Genomic DNA, 17997 nt, shown 5'->3' on the forward strand with positions numbered 1-17997 from the left:
AACAGGGTGCTCTCCACACCTTCGTCCAGGTTGCTAATGAAGATGTTGAACAGCACCGGCCCAAGGACCAAGACCTGGGGGACTCCACTGCCCACGCCCTCCCAGGTCAACATCGACCTGTCCACCACCACCCTCTGGATGTGCCCCTGGAGCCAGTTTGCCACCCATATGACCATGCATTTGTCAATGCTGCAGTCCCTCAGCTTGCCTACCAGAATTCGGTGGGACACTGTGTCGAAGGCCTTCTGGAAGTCCAAGAAGATGACATCGACTTCCTCCTTCACATCTAAGCTCTTTGTTACCTGGTCATAGAAAGAGACCAGGTTAGTTAGGCAGGATTGGCCATGCATGAACCCATGCTGGTTACTCGTCAACATCACTTCCCCTGGAGGGCTCTAACAAATATGGCACTTGATAATTTTTTCAAAGACCTTCCCCAGGATAGAAGTGAGGCTGACTGGCTTGTAGTTGCCAGGCTCTTCCTTCCTCCCTTTCTTGAAAATAAGGACCACACTGGCCATTTTCCAGTTCTCAGGGACTTGCCCCGAGCACCAAGAGACCTCGAACAGCCGTGCCAATGGCTCTTTAATCATACCAGCCAATTCCCTCAGCACCTGTGGATGAAGGTCATCCGGGCCCGCCAATTTGGACACATCTAAGCCCTCCAGGTAATCCTTAACTAGGTCTGAACTAAGAGTCGGGGGACTCGCAACCTTCCTGGGCCTCTCTATGCTATCACCCAAGAGCACCCCATTGTCAGCAGACAGGAACATGGAGGCAAAGAATTTGTTGAAGAGTTCTGCCTTCTCTTGCGCGTCCGTCACCAACTTCCCTGCCCTGCCTCGTAGGGGTTCAATGTTACCCCGAGACTTCTTCTTGCTACCTTATACACTTGGGTAGAAGTGGTTCAAATCAGTGGAACCAGTTCAGACGTATTGGAACTGGTAAGAAATGGTTTGAATGAGTCAGAATCACAACCAGTTCAAATGGGTCCGAATCGGTTCAAATCGGTTGGAACCGTTTTTAACTCAAAGTGGTTGGAACCAACCAGATCTGATTCAAACTGGTCTAAACCAGTCGGAACCAATTCAAACCGGTCAGAACTAGTTCAAACTGGTTGGAACTGGTGGGAACAGGTTCAAAGCAATTAGAAGTGGTTCTGCTTGGTTTGAACTGGTTCTGACTGATTCCAACTGATTTTAATTGGTTTTAACTGGTTTTAACTGGTTCCGACCAGTTCAACCAGTTTGCATTGCTTCTGACCAGGTCCAGTAGTATCAATGCATAATTTTCTGGAATAGGTGCTGAAAACAAAATTGAAGCAGTTCTATATTACTAGTATAAACTATATAAATAAGTGTCATAGCAGTTAAAATATAACAAGGCATTGCTGTGATGAATGTCCTTCCCTCAGGCACCAAAGGTTTTGATGTGCAAGATCCCTGGGGCAGAGAGTTTTCTTCTTTCTGCCTGGACAGCAAGTAGCACTACAGTACAGCAACTAAGGAATGATGATCAGATTGTACCTTTACTCTTAGAACTAAAATACTGTGATCTTTCATGATCCACTGAGCCAATATTTGGGACCTGGCAGGATTGTTTTGTATGAAGAGGAAAAAATTATATGAAAATTATGCAGACTGTACATCAAAACCTCTTCTCCTGAATGCAGTGGAAAGAAAAAAGAGGTGATTTTTCTTGTTTATAATTTCTATGTTTGTCCCTCCAGTCAGTTCTGTGCCCCATACAGCTTCATCTCCCTGATCCTTCTCAGGGCCATGATCATGACTGTTTTGTGACTTCCTGCTGTTCTCTCCATCTTTCTGTCCGTCTCTCCGCGTACCAGCACATATGCATCCAGTCAACCCCACTAGTCTCTGCATTTACAATTCACTCCAGGAAAACCCTTCAGTCCACTTGGCTTAGTTTGTTATGGGCATTGCCTTGTTTCCGTCAGTCCAAAAAGGGGACATATAATTAATTGCTCCTTTCATTTAGTCTCAAAAAGAAGTGATTTGGATATCAAGGCTCCTGACTAGTTATAGATCAAAGGCCTGCTTAATGGCAACTGTTAACAACTTCCACCTCAACAATTTGTACTATTTATATTTTCCCCCATTTCCTGAAAACAGATAGACTTGTAGCTATTGTTTAGTTTATTCACTGATAATTTTATTGACTCGTGGTTTAATTCATAGTAACTAGTTATCTGAAGATATAATTTTAATGATTTCTTTACCTAGTGCAGCAGGGTGTTTCCAGTTGCTTTTATCTAGCATATCTGGATTCATTCAAGACTTCCAGTGATTCTCCATAACTAACTTAACTGATATGCAAGAGCTTATGTCCTTGCTTCTTCCCATGTACCATTTTGGCCTCATAAATTCCATTTTTGAGAAGCTCCATCATGATTAGAAATTAAACTCTAACATGAGAGTGTGACCAGAGTGGTGTTCACACATTTAGAGTATCTATCCGCCAGTTATACCAATTATTCTGTGATTCTACAATCTCTCTAATGGAGATGGCTGCCTGTGAAGAGTTCCATGGATATGATTACTTGGGATAAAGGGTAGATTTGCACTGCATAAACTAACCAAATCAGAGATGTATAGCATAAGCTTTCATGAGCCTGAGCTTACTTCACCAGATGCTGACCTGAGATACAATCATAAAAGGATATGTAAACTTTTTAAAGTGAAAGGGATCTTTTCCTGTGGAAGCCACTTGAAAAGCTTCTGAAATATTAGACATGTTATGGTTACTGGATTACCTGAGCGCCCAAGTGGTAGGATGTTGTTTTAACAGTGACGCAAGTCGTAATGATGCAGTCTTTACAACAATCTGCAAAAAAAAAAGGAATTAATGAGTCAATTTCTGCTTCTTTATGATGGATAACCAAAACCTGAAAATAATTTTTCCACTTTGTTTACTTAAGAATTCAGGTCCTTTCTATCCATGTTACCATTGTTAGATTCCACAAGTGACTTAGGAGCTAATAGGAGTAGGATATCACACATATCAAGTAAAATATAATTAATTGAGGGGGGAAAAATAAATTCCATGCAGAATATCCAAATCTCCAGACCTTCATTGTTGTTAACAGTTATTCAACTCTAATATTTTATGACTAGCTAGAAGGAAAGGTCTCTCAGGTTCAGCTGTCTCCAACTACTTTAATATAATATTTAAATCTAAGAAATCTCCTAATCTGTGTCCTATGATGTTCCCAGAGGAGACTTAAAGCAGAAAATAGAGGAGAAAAGACTTTTTTTTTCCAAATCAGTCATCTTATATGACAAAGCAGCAAAAATATTGTCGCTCCATTTTCCACCATTCAGTTCTTCCCTGTCTGACACGAAGCCTAATACAAAGTCTGTGAAGTCAAGAGTGTGGTTTTCCTCTGATTCCAGTGGATTTTAGATCAGGTGCATTGACAATGGAGAGATATGTGAAGAATGGTTGAAACCTTGGTGTTTTCATTTTGTCACTTTGAACCGTCAACTTTTTGTGTTAAAAAGGATGTAATTACAAATGTTTAAAAAGTTGGTTTCTTTAAATGGAAAAAACCAATAAAGATCTGTGAAGTAATTTTCATTATAAATTGGACTGGTCAGGGATCAATGGTCATGGTGGGTACATATACACAAACACTAAGTGCTGAAACACTGCTAAGATAATGGTCAAAATCCTAGGGTTTTTTTTCCAGTCAGTCGAATCTCCTTTTCAGCTGTACTTCAATATAGTTACAGATGTGTAACTGATGAGGAAGTTTGTCTGAGGTTGTCTTGAAATACATTTTTAATTTGTCTTCATTCTTCACTGGGTTCCATTAAGAAGCAAAGGTTTGTCTTAGTTTGCCAGAGAAGAGTCTGGCCAGGATGAACTGAAGGGATGGGACATCCCCTTTAGATGTTACAGCTGGGCCCATCTAAGAACAAAATCCGTTTAAAGGAAGGACCTGGTAGGGAGAGCTTCCCTTGAAAAAAATAAAACAAACAATACTTTACAGCAACGAAGAAGTGGAGATGACTTCAAGAGGGCAGTAATATGCAGCATGTCAAAACTTGTGAGGGTGAATCCTAGCACCCAGAACAATGTACAGGCATACCTCGTTTTATTGCGCTTCACTTTATTGCGCTTCGCAGATATTGCGCTTTTACAAATTTAAGGTTTGTGGCAACCCTGTGTCGAGCAAGTCTATCGGCGCCATATTTCCATCAGCGCCATTCGGCTCAGATGATGGTTAGCATTTTTTAGCAATAAAGTATTTTTTAATTAAGGTATGTACATTGTTTTTTAGACATAATGCTATTGCACACTTAATAGACTACAGTATAGCGTAAACATAACTTTTATATGCACTGGGAAACCAAAAAATTCGTGTGACTCGCTTTATTGCAGTGGTCTGGAACCGAACCCGCAATATCTCCGAGGTATGCCTGTAATGTGCTCCAGCAGTTTAACAGGGTAAGACAGTGCCTGGAATAATTAGCTCTCAACTCTGTTTGCCTGCCTGCTTGCCCATCCTCTTCTGTTCATCTCATCCAGATCTGTCTGCTCTCCTATTTCAAATTCACAGAACTCCTGAGCTTATTTAAGATCCTTTCACTACTTCAACACCATAACAAGGCAAGCAAGAAAAATCCTTGTAGAGAGCAGTAGTGCTGCTACTAGTGGTTAAGCAACAATGTGTTCTGGCATTCTGAGAGTATTGTGCAAGTTAGGTAAAATAGGTGTTTGTTATCATAAGCCCCTCCTCAACAGTAGCAACAAAAAAAAAGCTGAAGTAAGAACAACATATTTACTTCACCTTTTACACAGAGGGCAGAAGCTATGCACAAATCTGGGAACAATTACTCTGTTATGATACAGCACCAGACCCAGCTTTTCAGAGTGAAGAACTGTCTTCTCTTTCTTCAATGACTTAGGAACGCAGTTTGAAAAGGGACAGGAGAGGGATGAAGTTCCAGATTCCTGGATCTCGTAAAAGCAACCACATCTTGGTATACTGCAGAAGCAATAGATTGACGTAGCTCTCCTACAGTCTGTATTGGAGGGGATGCAAGAGTTAACTTGAAGTAAAATCTGTAATCCTGTATATTATAACAATCCTGCAGCCAGAACCTGACCTCACACTCCTACAAGTCCAGTAACTTCAGGTCACCTTTCTTTTACAAATGTTCTCTTTCTACTTGCCACATTCAAGAAAGACCTTAATATAGTTATTTATGTAAAGCATTCTTTTCTTCATCTGTTCATCTGCTTTGCCATCTTGATGCTGCAATTGAATAGTAGTGCTGAATTTGTGACACTGGAATGCTTTCCACAGCAAAAGTCTGTGGTATCCATTTGTTTTAGATATGTATAAGGGCTCTCTTACAGCGTCCGAGCGCCTTACAAACTAATGTTTTTTATCCCCACAGCATCCCAGAAAGGTAGCGAAGTCTTCACTTTGTAGTTGGGGACCTGAAGCACAGACAGATTCAGTGATTTCCCGTGATCACACAAGAAGTTTATGTGGGAGCAAGGAACTGATCCTGGGACTCCTAAAACCTAAGTAAGTCCCCTAGTCAAAATTGCACAGCAAGACCAAATGGAGTGCAAGACCCTATTTAGGAAAGATTGCCTATTCAGAACAATGTTTCATCATGGGCTGACATTTCACTGAAGTCAGTCAAATTTAGGAATGTGCATTCTTAAATGATGCACTGATTTTAAGATTATGTGCCAAGTGCTTTGCTGAATTGGAGCCTGAGTGAAAAAACCCATATTCATGTACGTGTACCTATATTAATAGCAAATGGTCTCCAGTCAGCTTTAGAGGACACTATTTCTGGTTAAAACATTGACTTGACATGTTCGATCAGATCAGTAGTCTTTCTAAACCAGTCTTGTCTTTGTCCAAAGCTAGATGGTACAGAAAGAAATCCTATAGATTACAGTATGATATACAACAACCAGCCCAGCAAGGAAATTCCTTCTAATCCAATGTCTTTCAGATGTTATGTCCAAAAGCATGAAGATTGATTTCCTTATTCTATTTTCTGTTAAGTAGACTAAGGCATTCTCACTTCACAGATAAGTATGTTCAGAATGCTTTTCAGGAGCCAGAATGGAGCGACATCTGAGCAGGAAGGGGCAAGTATACCATCCTTCTTTTGTGAGTTGCTTCCAGCTTCCCAATCCAAGGTCAGATGTGCACTGCGGGCATTTGAGTCTTCCAGCTGCAAACAGAATTTATAGCCATGCTGTCTGGTTAAAGCCAACAGCGAATGCCTACCTTGAAGATATTGTTAATGCCTCACACAAGAAAAGCAACCCGTTAGTACCTTTTAAATGTATGGTAGAGTGACCTTTGTTCAGAAAAAAACAACTTTGAATGCTAGTGTCCTTGTACACTATTCAGCCTTTAACCTTCCCTCTCCAGAAGAACACAACTGAGGTGGCAACTACCACATCATTAGGCAAACCAGTCAGGATTCAGGCCTTGGCATGGCACAGGGATAGTGTTTTTTCACTATGGCCAATAAAATTAAATCAGAGGCTGGAAGCCTCAGGAGGACAGAAGTGGAGGGCATTACCTTTTAGAGTAGTCCTAGATTATCTTGCTAACTGTTTTCCCCCTCACTTCCTTTGTGAATACAGTTCCATGGGACAGAGCTCATTCTTATCACCCTACAGAGCTCATTCTTACCACCTTTCCATGAGGATCCTGTGCAAGGATGATGGGTGACACAGTGAAGTAGTACATGTGACAGGTGTCATTAATGTGCTGGTGATACTTTGTGTGCCTTCCTAAAACAGATATAGTTATTTCCCTGCTTTCCCAATTCCTTAAAGAAGTCAGCGACTTGAAAGATAGCTAGTAAGAATCTTATTAAGATCTAGTGAAATCTCTAAGCATTCTGTAATCTGAAGGCATCCATATGCTTATTTGTAAAACTGGCTCAAAATCTGTCTTGCTAGGCTTCTCATTATGAGCTCCTAGGGCCTTAAATTGCAACTGTGCCAATAGGTATTTTTCCCCACCCTCCCAGCTGTGAAAAGCCAAGCTTGAGCCCTGGTGTCTTAGAGACAGATGCTGTTACAATCATCCATGCTCTTATTACCTTTAAGCTAAATGACTTGGGACTAACCTAAATGACTTGGGACTAACCTTGATGATCACTCAGAAGGTATTGTTAATACAGATGGCAACTCATATAACTCATTTCTCAACAGAGCAGGCCAGCAATAGCATGCTACATCTCTGCAATGACAGCAGGTCTACTTCAGAGGGTCAGTTATTATCTGCCAACCTCTAAATTACCCGTCCTTAAATTGTCTAAATTGCCTTTTCCTGACCAGCCAAACTCCTTGTATTGGGAAAGTCTAAGACATTGGTCTTCAGTGTGAAGTGGATGTTCTCAAACCATTTATTCTGGTAGAAAGGCAGGCAAGGTTCTTTGAGTAGATGTGATATCTTTTATTAGACCAACTGAGTAGTTGGAAAAAAGTTCTTAGCAAGCTGTCAGGCACAATCACTCTTCTTCAGGCATAGGGAGTCTGCTGTTCACAACTGTTTTCCAAGTAGTAAAGCCCATAAGGGTAAAGACAATAAAGGGTCTAATAAAAGATGTCACATCTACTCAAAGAGTCTTGCCTGCTTATGTCCTTAGATCAACACGGCTACAACCTAAAACCCACCATTCTGGTAGAAATACACTTGAGCTCAAACTGGCAACATTCATAACATTGTAAGACACATCCTCATATCTAGTCTTTTCACTGACTAGTGTCTCTGGACCCCCTGACTTTTAGACTGCTGGCAACATTTTCTTGGGGGTTTTTTTTGCATAAAGTTGTACTGCTGCAGAGGAGTAGATGGTGCCATAATCTCAGTATATTTTGTTCCAAGTGTCTATTAACAGAATAGTAATTTATCTTAATACAACCATGAAAAATTAACCCAGATGTGCCTATATTAATAATAACTAATTGCAATTGTGATTAACACTATTTACCTAATACTCACAGGGGTCCAAGTGACTTTTTAAATTAATTGTGCAAATGTTGATTTAAGGATTTAAAAAAAAATGTTGTCCTGTTAATATGCCTGGAGGGACTTTCAATATTTGCACTGTGGTTGTCTGAGAGTTTGCAACCTGGAAGGTCCCTATGCAGCAGGGAATTTGTGCTACAGGGTGTAGGATTGAACATTGGCCAGAAAAGGATTGGTATTTTAGTTTGGCTGCTAAGAACAAGGAATTTAAGGGGAAAAAATTAATTACCTTATTTAAAAAAAATGTAAAAACAACAAAATCACAGATAGGCAGACAACTCAAAGGTGCTGAACATGCACAGCTTTACCGGAGGTTCATGCAGCTAGCATAAATCAGTAAGGTTCCACTGCCTTCAGTGTAGTCATAATGATTTATGCTAGCTGGGGATTTGGCTCACTGGGAGCTATGTGCGCTCAGCAGCTCTGAAAATCAAGCTCCTTATTTATCTACCAAGTTTCAACCTGGAGTAAATGTCATGGGGACAACTGGAGTTTATACTGGCAGATCCTTACTTAAAATAAATGCTAAGTTTGTTAAGTTCTTCTGCTTGCTCTCAACTAGAAGTTTACTTTGACATGCTTGCTTTTGACCTCTGTGTAGTTAGTGGGTGTTTCTACACTCTGAAAGTCAGCTCTCAAAGCAGTATTTCTGGATAGAATCAGTAAGACACAGAAAGGATTCAGCTCTGTGTTAGACACTGCAGTCTTGCCAGCTGTCCTTCTTAGCATATGTTTTGACACAGAACAAAATTGCTGAGATAAGCACAATACTTTGGGTCTTCTGGTATGATAAAGACCCTAAGGGCCTAAAATATTCTAGGAAAGCTGCCTCACTGAATTCACAAATTTCTAACAGCTATACTGTACGTGTTTTACAAAAATTATGAGTTGATTGAACAAAGTCCCTTTAAGAGTACAGAGTACAAATATTTTTCATAGCATATTAGTTCACTGGAAATCTGAAACTGCCCTCTGTTCAAGCACTGCTTTTATTTAAAACAAAAACAAATGAGAAACTACTACTCTCAGCTGTAGCGAAGGCCACAAATCTCCCAACTTTTAATTGTGTTCAAGGCAGTATTTTTAGTCTTTACTATAGAATTTAGTTTTTGGGAGAAATTCTTTAGCTTGTGTGCACAGGATAGGGTTGGGGAAGGACAAATCGGAATACCTTGTTTGTTCCTTTCCTTTACAGTCTGCAGGGTGAATGGGATTGCTTGTGTTGTCCTCAGTTTGCTCATACCACCTGCAGATTTGTATTAAGACACTGATTATAATACAATTTTGTGCTTCAGGCATTCAGCTGCAGAGGTCAGGAAGGAATTCCTCTCCCCCTTCCTGTTCCTTCCTCTATGCATGATTTGGCTTCTGAGGGTTTTTTCCATCTTCCTGTGAAATATCAGATATTGACTGCATCAGGAGATAGTGACGCTAAGCAGAGTAGGCCAGTAAAGGGAATCTTTTTTCTAGATGTTTGGCTGGTTGATTTTGCCTATGTGCTCATGGTTATGTTGGTTACCAGATATAGGGTTAGGAAGGAATTTTCTCATAGGTCAGATTGGCAGGGATCATGGAGATTTTTTGACATTTTCCTGGGGTGGGGGGCGGTGGCATGGTTCCTCTACTGGAATCACCAGGGTACCTAATCTGTTCCCTGACATTGCAGGATCCTTGAGCATCAGTGGCATCTTGCTGTCTTTTGTTCTCTGTGACACACTATTTTTGAGGCCTGAAATATTTGGCCTATCTAAAGCCTTTAGACTTGATACAGGATTTTTGAATGAAACTTAATCCTTGTGATTCTCAGGAGGTCATTCCTATGTAGTCAATGATTTCTAATCTAGTTTGAAAAATCAGCACCGGAGTTAAGGCAGTATTATTATTAATGTTTTATACAAGACAGATAGCAGGATTAGGCTTGTTATTGATAAATAGCAATTTAGTCTCTCACAGAGGAGTGAGAGGAGGTAAAAAAATCTAGGATGGAAGTTAGGAAATCCAGAGCAGCAGGTGCATGTGTATGCACACACTGACTATGACTAAGGCTCCTGGCTGCAGAAGCCACATGAAGTGGGGTGTGGGCAGAGGCCTGGACTGTGCCCCAACAGCAGAGAAAGTCCTGACTCCCAGCTGGCTGCATGGGAGGAACTGGGGAGACAACGTGTTCCTCTGGCACAGGCCTCAGCTTGTGCAATGGCTACCTGAGCCACTGCCAAAGGAGCAGTGCCATGGATGGCAAAGCTGGAGCTCTCCCCACCCTGCTTAAAAATGTAAATAAATAAAAATAGAAATAAATGCTTAAAAATAACCTTCAATTTTAGCCATGGCAATTAAAAAAAATAAAAATAAATTTCTGCCAAGCCTACTTGTATCCAAGCTCATAATGGGACAAATGACTAGACAAGGTGCAACAGAGAATCAGGTTCTTAGGGGGTCCATGTTTTAGAAAGGGGAGGGAAAAGCAGAGGTGACTGAAACAGGATGATGCAGAAGGGGAAAGAAGTGGTTTCATGTTGCAGCTCCAGAGGCACCTTTAATGCATATCCTGAGACTCTGCTGGTCAGACAGAAAGGGTAGAAACAAGTTATGTCTATGGGCAGACTTTGGATTTTGACAAAGGGGGCGCAGATGGTGAGGGCATCATCCCATAAGAAACCACATGTTTTTCTCCAGTTTAAAAGAAACTAGAAGCTTTACTAATATGCTAGGTGCCTAAGGCTGTTCAGTTTAAGACTGAAACAAAAACTAGTATAACGTAATTGGAATGAGTTAAAAACCATCTTCAGGGCTGTATAATAGAAGCTCGGTTACCAGGAATGGTTAACCAAGGGTGAGACAGCAGAACAAGAGGAAAGCTTGACTGGTGGAAAAGCAAGACTGTTTTACAGGAGAGGGTGGCTGGCACCTGTGGGATGAAGGTTAGAGGGGATCAGGCAGATTATTATAGAAGCACAGAGAAGCAGGGCTGGGAGGCATCCCCAGACCTCATCTAAGCCCGAGGCAGGATCATGCCTCTCCAAACCGTCCTGTACAATTCATCATTTTAACTCTATGTAAGACTACTGCCAGGCAAACAGGCCTGGCACCCTGCCTTGCCATGGGTACCGCAGAGGAGCTGTGGCAGGCAGCGTCCTGCTCCTGTGCAATGTTGTCAATAGATGCTCGAGAGCTCCCCCGTGAGTCATGGAGGAAGTGACTGCCTCGGCGCGCTCTGACAAGAAACGCTGCTCCGCTGCCAGGCAGCTGGTTGTCAACTTCGGGTGGGGCAGGACTCAAGGGTGGGGATGGGGGCACGTGCACCCTCTCCCCGCTCCGGCCCTGGTTGTCAACCCCTGCCTTCAGCTTGCTCAAGCCTGCCTCTAACCTGGCTTGGCCGATTTCCAGGTCAGCCCCCACCTTCCCTTTTCTGCTGTCTGCAGGACACATGAGCCTGCTCCTGGCTTCTGCTCGCTCCTCGCAGGCTCTGGTCCCGCCGCGTGGCGCCTTGAAGTGCCAGTGCAGGGCTGCCCCCGACCGCAGCGCGTCCCGCTGAGCCCGCACGAGGGCCAGGAGCGCAGTCCCCTGCGCGGGGTGGGGGCGCCGCCCGCCCCGCCGAGCGAGTGCCCCCCAGCGGCGCGGGCTCCTCGCGCCCGCTCCGCCCCGCCGCGGGGCCCAGGCCGCGGGCCGGGGGAGGCGGTGAGGGAACAAAGAGCCGCGGCGGCGGCTGCAGGCGGGGGCCGCGGCTACAGGCGCGCGCAGGGGAGGCGAGGCCGAGGGATGCTGCTTGGGGGCTGCGGGCGGCAGGAGGCAGCCGCGTCCCTGCCTGGCGCCGCCGGCCGGGGCTGATGTCAGTGGCGGCCGGGCTCGTGCAGGCAGCACTTCCTGTACCGCGATCGGCCCCGCAGCGGCGCGGCAGGGGCCTTTCCCGGGCCCGGAGCCGCGATCGCCGTGCCGCCCCGCCCCGCCGGGCCCGGCAGACACCTCCGCGCCGGCAGCTGCAGGCGCGTGAGCGGCGATGGCAGTGCTCAAGCTGGCCGACCAGGTAGGAGCCAGCGCCGGGGCGAGCAGGGCGCGGGGCTCCTAGCGGGCGGGGGGTGTCAGTGGGTGCCTTTGCCGCCCCACGCCGGTTCACGCCGTGCTCCCCGGGCAGCCGGGCCGGGCCGGGGGAAGGCGGGGGCCTGTCGGGCGGGGCTGTGGCCCGCGGCAGTCGGCGGAGGCGCCCCCGACCCGCGCGCAGGGGCTGTGGGGAGCGGCCGGGGAAAACTTTCAGCAGGGCTGGGAGCCCGGGCCGGGCCAGGGTCCGAGCATCCCTCCCGGGCAGCCGCGACTGGCGTCCGCCCCTCGCAAGTCCCCCGGGAAATCTACTGACAACTGTCAGGAAGCAATACTGGCCTCCTGCATCCAGGGAGGGATGTCGCGCCTTTGGGAAAGGCCCCCATGATCTGTTTGCAGCTTTGGGGCTTTCGGGGGAGTTCCGAGATTTTTTTTTTGTGGTCAGGCCTGCTTGACATTGGCACCACAATATTCAACTCACTAAAATGTTAAATTTAGCCGTAGGACAGCTGTAATTAGCATTAAATCCTTTCCGACCCTCTTAAAAAATATTTAGTAAAGCGATATTCTGGTTTGCACCACCCAGTTTATCCACATACTGCACCAACTGTCACACATTTGCTGCCTTTAATCTGCTATTTTTAGTTTGACTTGGTCCGCCTAGAATCTGCATTGTGCGTGTCCTTCAAGCCCCAAACCTTATTGTTCCTCTTTAAACCATCACCAGCGAAAGGTCCTTATTCAAATAAAACGCCCTCCCCACCACATGTTCTCAGTCATTTTACATCTGTGTTTCTAAAGCCACCTCTGCAAAAAATGACTCTACTTCACATTTACTTTCTAATGACAGAATTTTGAAAGGCAAAAAAAAAAGGCCTGCTCTTAAAATGAAAATAAACAGAAAGAGCACTGCCTGACTTCTAGTGGTTTCAGTGTGTTTCCATAATTTAGCAGAAGGCAGTGTTTATAGTTCTGTCTCCTGGCATGTCCCTTGATGCATTCTTGTCTTTGGATGTGGTACTTGTAGCTAGTGAAGAAAATGTTTGGGGCCATGGGACTTCATTCTGCCCTGTAGTGCATGGAATGAGTCTCATCAGTCAGAAGATACAGATAGAATCTGGAATTCAAAGTCTCGGGTGCAGCATAATGTAAAAAGTATCTGCTGTACAGGTAATAACTGAAGTGTCGCAGTTCAGTGCTTTACTGTAAACCTGAAACTACATTTCATGAAGTCCTTGGAATTACAGCCCTAAAAGTTATAAACCCTTTATGGAACCTCTGCCTAAGGCTCCTACTTAATAGTAAAGGGGAAAACTGTGGTTTCCACCTCTATGGAGTTAGTTTCTCTTCATTTCTTCTGCATCTTTTGCCTCTTATTAAAGATTGGTATTGCAACAACGAATAATGTGGGGTATAGTTTTAAAACCAGGTGGGAGCAAAAGCAGAAAGAAGAGAAATGACTAACATTCTCCAAAGTTGCTCGGTGAGATTGCTCAGAACTGGCTGTGTGGCGTTATACCTTGCATTCTCTTGGGGACACGCTCAAAAGATGGCTGCAATGTCCTGGGTCACACCCTGTCAGTCTTCAGTCCAGAACATGGTTCAGGGACAGCACTTTTCCTTTTTTGAATACCTGTCTCCTGTTCCTAGATAAGAGTTGTACCAGTATTGCCATACTCTTCCTGCTGGACGTCTCTGTGGCATTTGAAACTGTTGACTGTCTGATCTGGTCTCCTGGGTGATCGCAGGGGTGATTAGAAGTGTTCAGAAATGGCTGAGGTCCTTTCGCTAAAACTGAACCCAGAAGATTGTTATGAGCAACTCTTTCTCCACTTCCAACCTCTGCCTTAGGTAGTCCTATCAAACCACTTTCCTCACACTTATCAGCTTCTAACAAGGCCGTTGAGAAGCCTTATAAGACAGCATACTGTGGCAGCAATACACAGATGACACCAAGCTCTAAAACTTCCTTAAAGTGCTGTTTGCCAGCTTTCTTTATGCATAGCTGAAACACCTTGGGAGAAGGACATCTGGCTAACACTGAACTTGGACAAAGCTGAGGTATTACAGGGAGGAGAGTGTGATGCACTTTTGAAGAATAAAGATCCTTAAAACAACCTACGCTGCTTAGGGTCTGTATCCTCAGATTTAGCTGGTGCACTAACTTTGAGACTTCTTGTTGCTCTTTGGTACCCAAATAGGAGAGCAAAATATACCAACTGCCATCTGTGACTGTCCAGAAAATTATTTTCCATCTGCTCAGATGCAGAAACGGCCACTATGAGCCTGAATTATTACAACTCATAACAGGGAGTATGTCTATTAACTGCTATGATGGGCGCAAAATGTAGTGGTTTTTCTGCTTAGCAGCATGGGTTGGAACACACTGTCCTGGTGCTCTGGTTACTGCACTATATACAAAATAATTTTAGGGCCTCTGATGTGGTAATCAACCTTGTGATTAGCCCCATTTATCTGAGAGATTGTTTTCCCCTAACATTGTCTTCCCCTGAGGAGTCACCTTCATTGGACCATTTAAACTGTTGTCTGGGGGTGGGGGGTTGTTCCAAAGGGTACTTTTACAGCAGATGATGCTTAGTGACAATTTTTTTTGATATTTTTCTGTTCCATGGGTTTTACTCTTCATTTCTTTTTCTTACCCCCATTATTTTTTAGGTCTGGCCATTTTATTTAGTGTTTTATATTTGGAGAGGATGTGGCTGCAGTTGATAAGTGCATATGTGTAAAATGGAATTCAGGGTGAACAAAAACTTAATGGTAACAACTTGGTGATCTTTGACATTCAGATGCAGGATCTCTTCTTCCAGCACAAACCTGGCTATATATGTATGTGGCTATTAAGGAAGAATGAAAAGGGGATTGAGGCTGAGGGTGTACAGTCATATACGTAATGGCATCTGCTTAATTTTTTTTACTCCCTCCTGTAATCTGGGTTGACATCTTCCCCTTCTGGAATGCTGTTTCTCCTTGGGGCCAAAACCATCTGAATGTAATAATGGACTGGTTATCTTAGGAAGCAGGTCTTTGACTAGGAATCATTAAGTGTTAGATGATTGTTAGAGTGTTTTGCATCTTCCTGAAGATGCAACATGTCTTCCATGCATCAAACACCTCAGTCTTTCACATCTCTGCACAGCAAAGAACACAGGCATCCTCCAAGTAGCCTATGGGACAGTGCTCATGGAGGCATAGAGATATTTTGTTATTGATTACTCCCAGTCACACTTAATCGGTTTTCTGTGTGGTCATTAAAATAAGTTTTTTGCCTTTAATGATTTTTTATTCAATGGAAGCCTCTTTTTTCATGAAAGTAACAGAGAACAGATTGTAAATCTGAATTGGTCTTGATGATTCTGGATGGTGAAAATACTGTTGATTGCTACTGCCAGTGCTCTACCACCGAGGGTGTTGGACCTCTAAGAATATTTCTTTTAACTGAAGAAAGTTTACACAGCTTGTGGAAAATTACTTTGTAGGAAACTAAATCTCTCCAGTTCCTCCATCTCATTTCAGCACTTGCCAACTTCCTCACCAGTTTAGGCCTCCCCTGTAGAGGGCTGCTAATGCTTGTAAAAGCACAGAAAGTATCTGCAGTTGGTAACATTCTTTTTTCTGTTAAAGCTAGAAAATACATTAAGCATATTAGTATGTTTGATTTGGGATCTCATGTTTTCACCTGCTCAGGTCAGCTTACTGTACTGCCATATAAGCAAGAGTCAGTTTACCATGTTATTTATGAACATAAGGGTCAATCCAGAAACTCCTGCTTCTATAAACCAGTGTGTGTTAAGTGCTTCAAAAACATCCTGTCTGTGGATGTCCTTCAGAGGTTGATGCAAACTCTTCTGTATCTAATTGTTGGTTACAGCTTTCTGTGTTTATGTGCTGAATGCACCACTCCCTTCTTAGGTTTACAAATAATATTCTTAACATCCTTTAAACTATTTATTTGAAATGTTGCATAATGTTGGTATGCATCTAGCTCTTTTAAAGAGCTCCAGAAATCTTGTCCTCTTCTCCTGTACCTTGCACTGAGTTCAGTGTGAGTTTTGCTGTTGATTTCAGTGGAAACAGAAAGAAGCTTTTACGTTGATCCATTGCACCTTGGGGTCAGTAGGAGTCTTGCTAGCACTTCACTGGGTCAGGCCCTTTGTGGGCAACACAACAGAAATATTTTACGTTGCAACAAGATTGGTCTAATAAAGATCTGTTATTGGTCTACTAAAGGTCAAGATTGGCCTGATTGAGGGTGTTTGTACCTGAAAACTTGCAATTAAATAATTTTTTGGGCAAAAATCTGGTTGGTTTAATAAAAGATATCATCTGTGCTATGAATCCTGATTCCCTTGTCTTTTGACACTGGTTTGTGAACGGTCAATTTAACTTTTTAAAAATTATAGTCACTTTACCATGCACTTTGTGGGTCTTTCACACATCAGTAGAGGGAGATAAACACTTTTTTCCCATTTTTTAATGTGAAAAACTGATAGGGAAAATTGCAGAAATTGACATGGAGATTCTGGAGTTGTATTTAGTACTTGACACTTCTTTCCCCCTTCTATAGACAAACTAGGGTTCAGGTTGAAAGTGTCTCTTTAAGTGATGCAGCACCTTTTGTAGTGTTTGATTTCCCTCACACCTCCCTCCACTGTAAAGAAAATCTACAGATGTCCCAGTGTACTAGAAGTGCCCTTTCATTTTCTTGATATGATATGACAAATTAGAGGAACAGCTTGTATTTGTGCCCCACACTGTTCTATAGAGACTACCAAATGTTTTGCTTGTTATCATATCCTGAATCGCATTTCTGTGTTCCTCTGTGCTACAACAAAACATAGTTAAAAAAACAGTTCTAGCTCTTCTTCATGGCAATGGGGGGGGACTTACTGTACATAATCTGAAGTGGGAAGATGAACAGCTACTTCCTATATTGCTCTGTATGTCTTTATTGGGGACTTCAAAGCTTGCTGTAACTGCTAAACTTCCCCAGAAGCAGCATGCACTCAGATAACGCTTCACACCGTTATAAGCAGTCACTGTTGGGTGGGTGCTACTGTTCAACTATATGTGAAGGGATGGGAGTCAATTTGAAAAATCTGAGTTTGTTTGGAGAGCAGAAATTCAGTAACTAAGTAAGCATGCCATGGGAATTAGAGTAGCAGAACACTAGCTTTTATACATACCCTTTCTTAATAGGAGGCAGAATTAGCTAAGAAAAAGGTTTATTTTGTGCAAAACATACATATGCTGGAAAAACAGGTTTGTTTGTTTGTTTTTAAAGTTATAGTGATAGACAAAGATGGCTGTGGAATAGGAACAGTGTACTTGCCGACATGTGGTGTCTAATCGTTAAATAAATCAATAAAACAAAAGAACTATATCACACTTCAACAGCTATTCCTTCCTATAGGTAGGTACACATTATACATATAAGATTCAGGAATGTGTTAGTCTATGTCTTTTAAAGGAAACATGCATTTGAAAAACGCTTTTATTTCTCTCTCCTGTTCCTGGCACAATGATCAGAATTCTAGTGTATACTGGCAGCCACTGTCTAATATATTGTACCATTCAATTCAAATGAGAGTAGGAAAAAGAGCTAGCATTTGTCTTGTGAACCCAGCATTAATTTCTGCCTGTAGCAGGGGGTCAGGCTAGATGATCTGTTTGGGTCCCTCCTGACCCTAGCTACTATGAAACTCTGAAATATATACAAGGCAGTGAGATGTTGATGGGGGGGAAAAGAAGGTGCTTGTTTGTGACTAGTTTTGTTGACAGTTTGTCATCTCATATTGTGATAGACATGTATGTGAGTAATAACTTAAAAATGGTGCAGTCCAAAATCCTACTTGACGTGTTGCTTTTTGGCAGAGGCACTATTAGGAGTTTTAGCTATAGAT

At 43.0% G+C, this 17997-nt stretch overlaps 2 protein-coding genes across 9 annotated transcripts in view; one reads left to right on the forward strand and one right to left on the reverse strand.

Annotated features, from left to right (window-relative positions):
- Nucleotides 1–11533, reverse strand: part of LOC149867325 (uncharacterized) — a 38902-nt gene extending 27369 nt beyond the window's left edge. Inside the window, exons 1-4 of the mRNA XM_090045195.1 lie at nucleotides 11409–11533; nucleotides 9216–9290; nucleotides 2774–2844; nucleotides 213–302 (exon numbers count right to left, since the gene is read on the reverse strand). Of these exons, the coding sequence (XP_089901321.1) occupies nucleotides 213–302; nucleotides 2774–2844; nucleotides 9216–9285 (231 nt within the window). The 5' untranslated portion in view covers nucleotides 9286–9290; nucleotides 11409–11533. The remainder of the gene's footprint in view (nucleotides 1–212; nucleotides 303–2773; nucleotides 2845–9215; nucleotides 9291–11408) is intronic.
- A 189-nt stretch (nucleotides 11534–11722) lies between these two features.
- The window catches only part of ANKRD44 (ankyrin repeat domain 44), a 230805-nt gene continuing 224530 nt past the window's right edge, over nucleotides 11723–17997 (forward strand). For 3 of the 8 annotated variants that reach the window (XM_090045187.1, XM_090045192.1, XM_090045190.1), the window contains exon 1: nucleotides 11727–12065. In XM_090045187.1, the coding sequence (XP_089901313.1) occupies nucleotides 12039–12065 (27 nt within the window). In that variant the 5' untranslated portion in view covers nucleotides 11727–12038. Of the gene's footprint in view, nucleotides 12066–17997 lie in introns of all 8 variants that reach the window. The other 5 variants (XM_090045193.1, XM_090045191.1, XM_090045189.1 and 2 more) reach the window with 3 other exon arrangements.

The sequence above is a fragment of the Crocodylus siamensis genome, chromosome 4 (assembly GCF_052110815.1).
Source record: "Crocodylus siamensis isolate JL-2025a chromosome 4, ASM5211081v1, whole genome shotgun sequence".
Lineage (NCBI taxonomy): Eukaryota > Metazoa > Chordata > Crocodylia > Crocodylidae > Crocodylus > Crocodylus siamensis.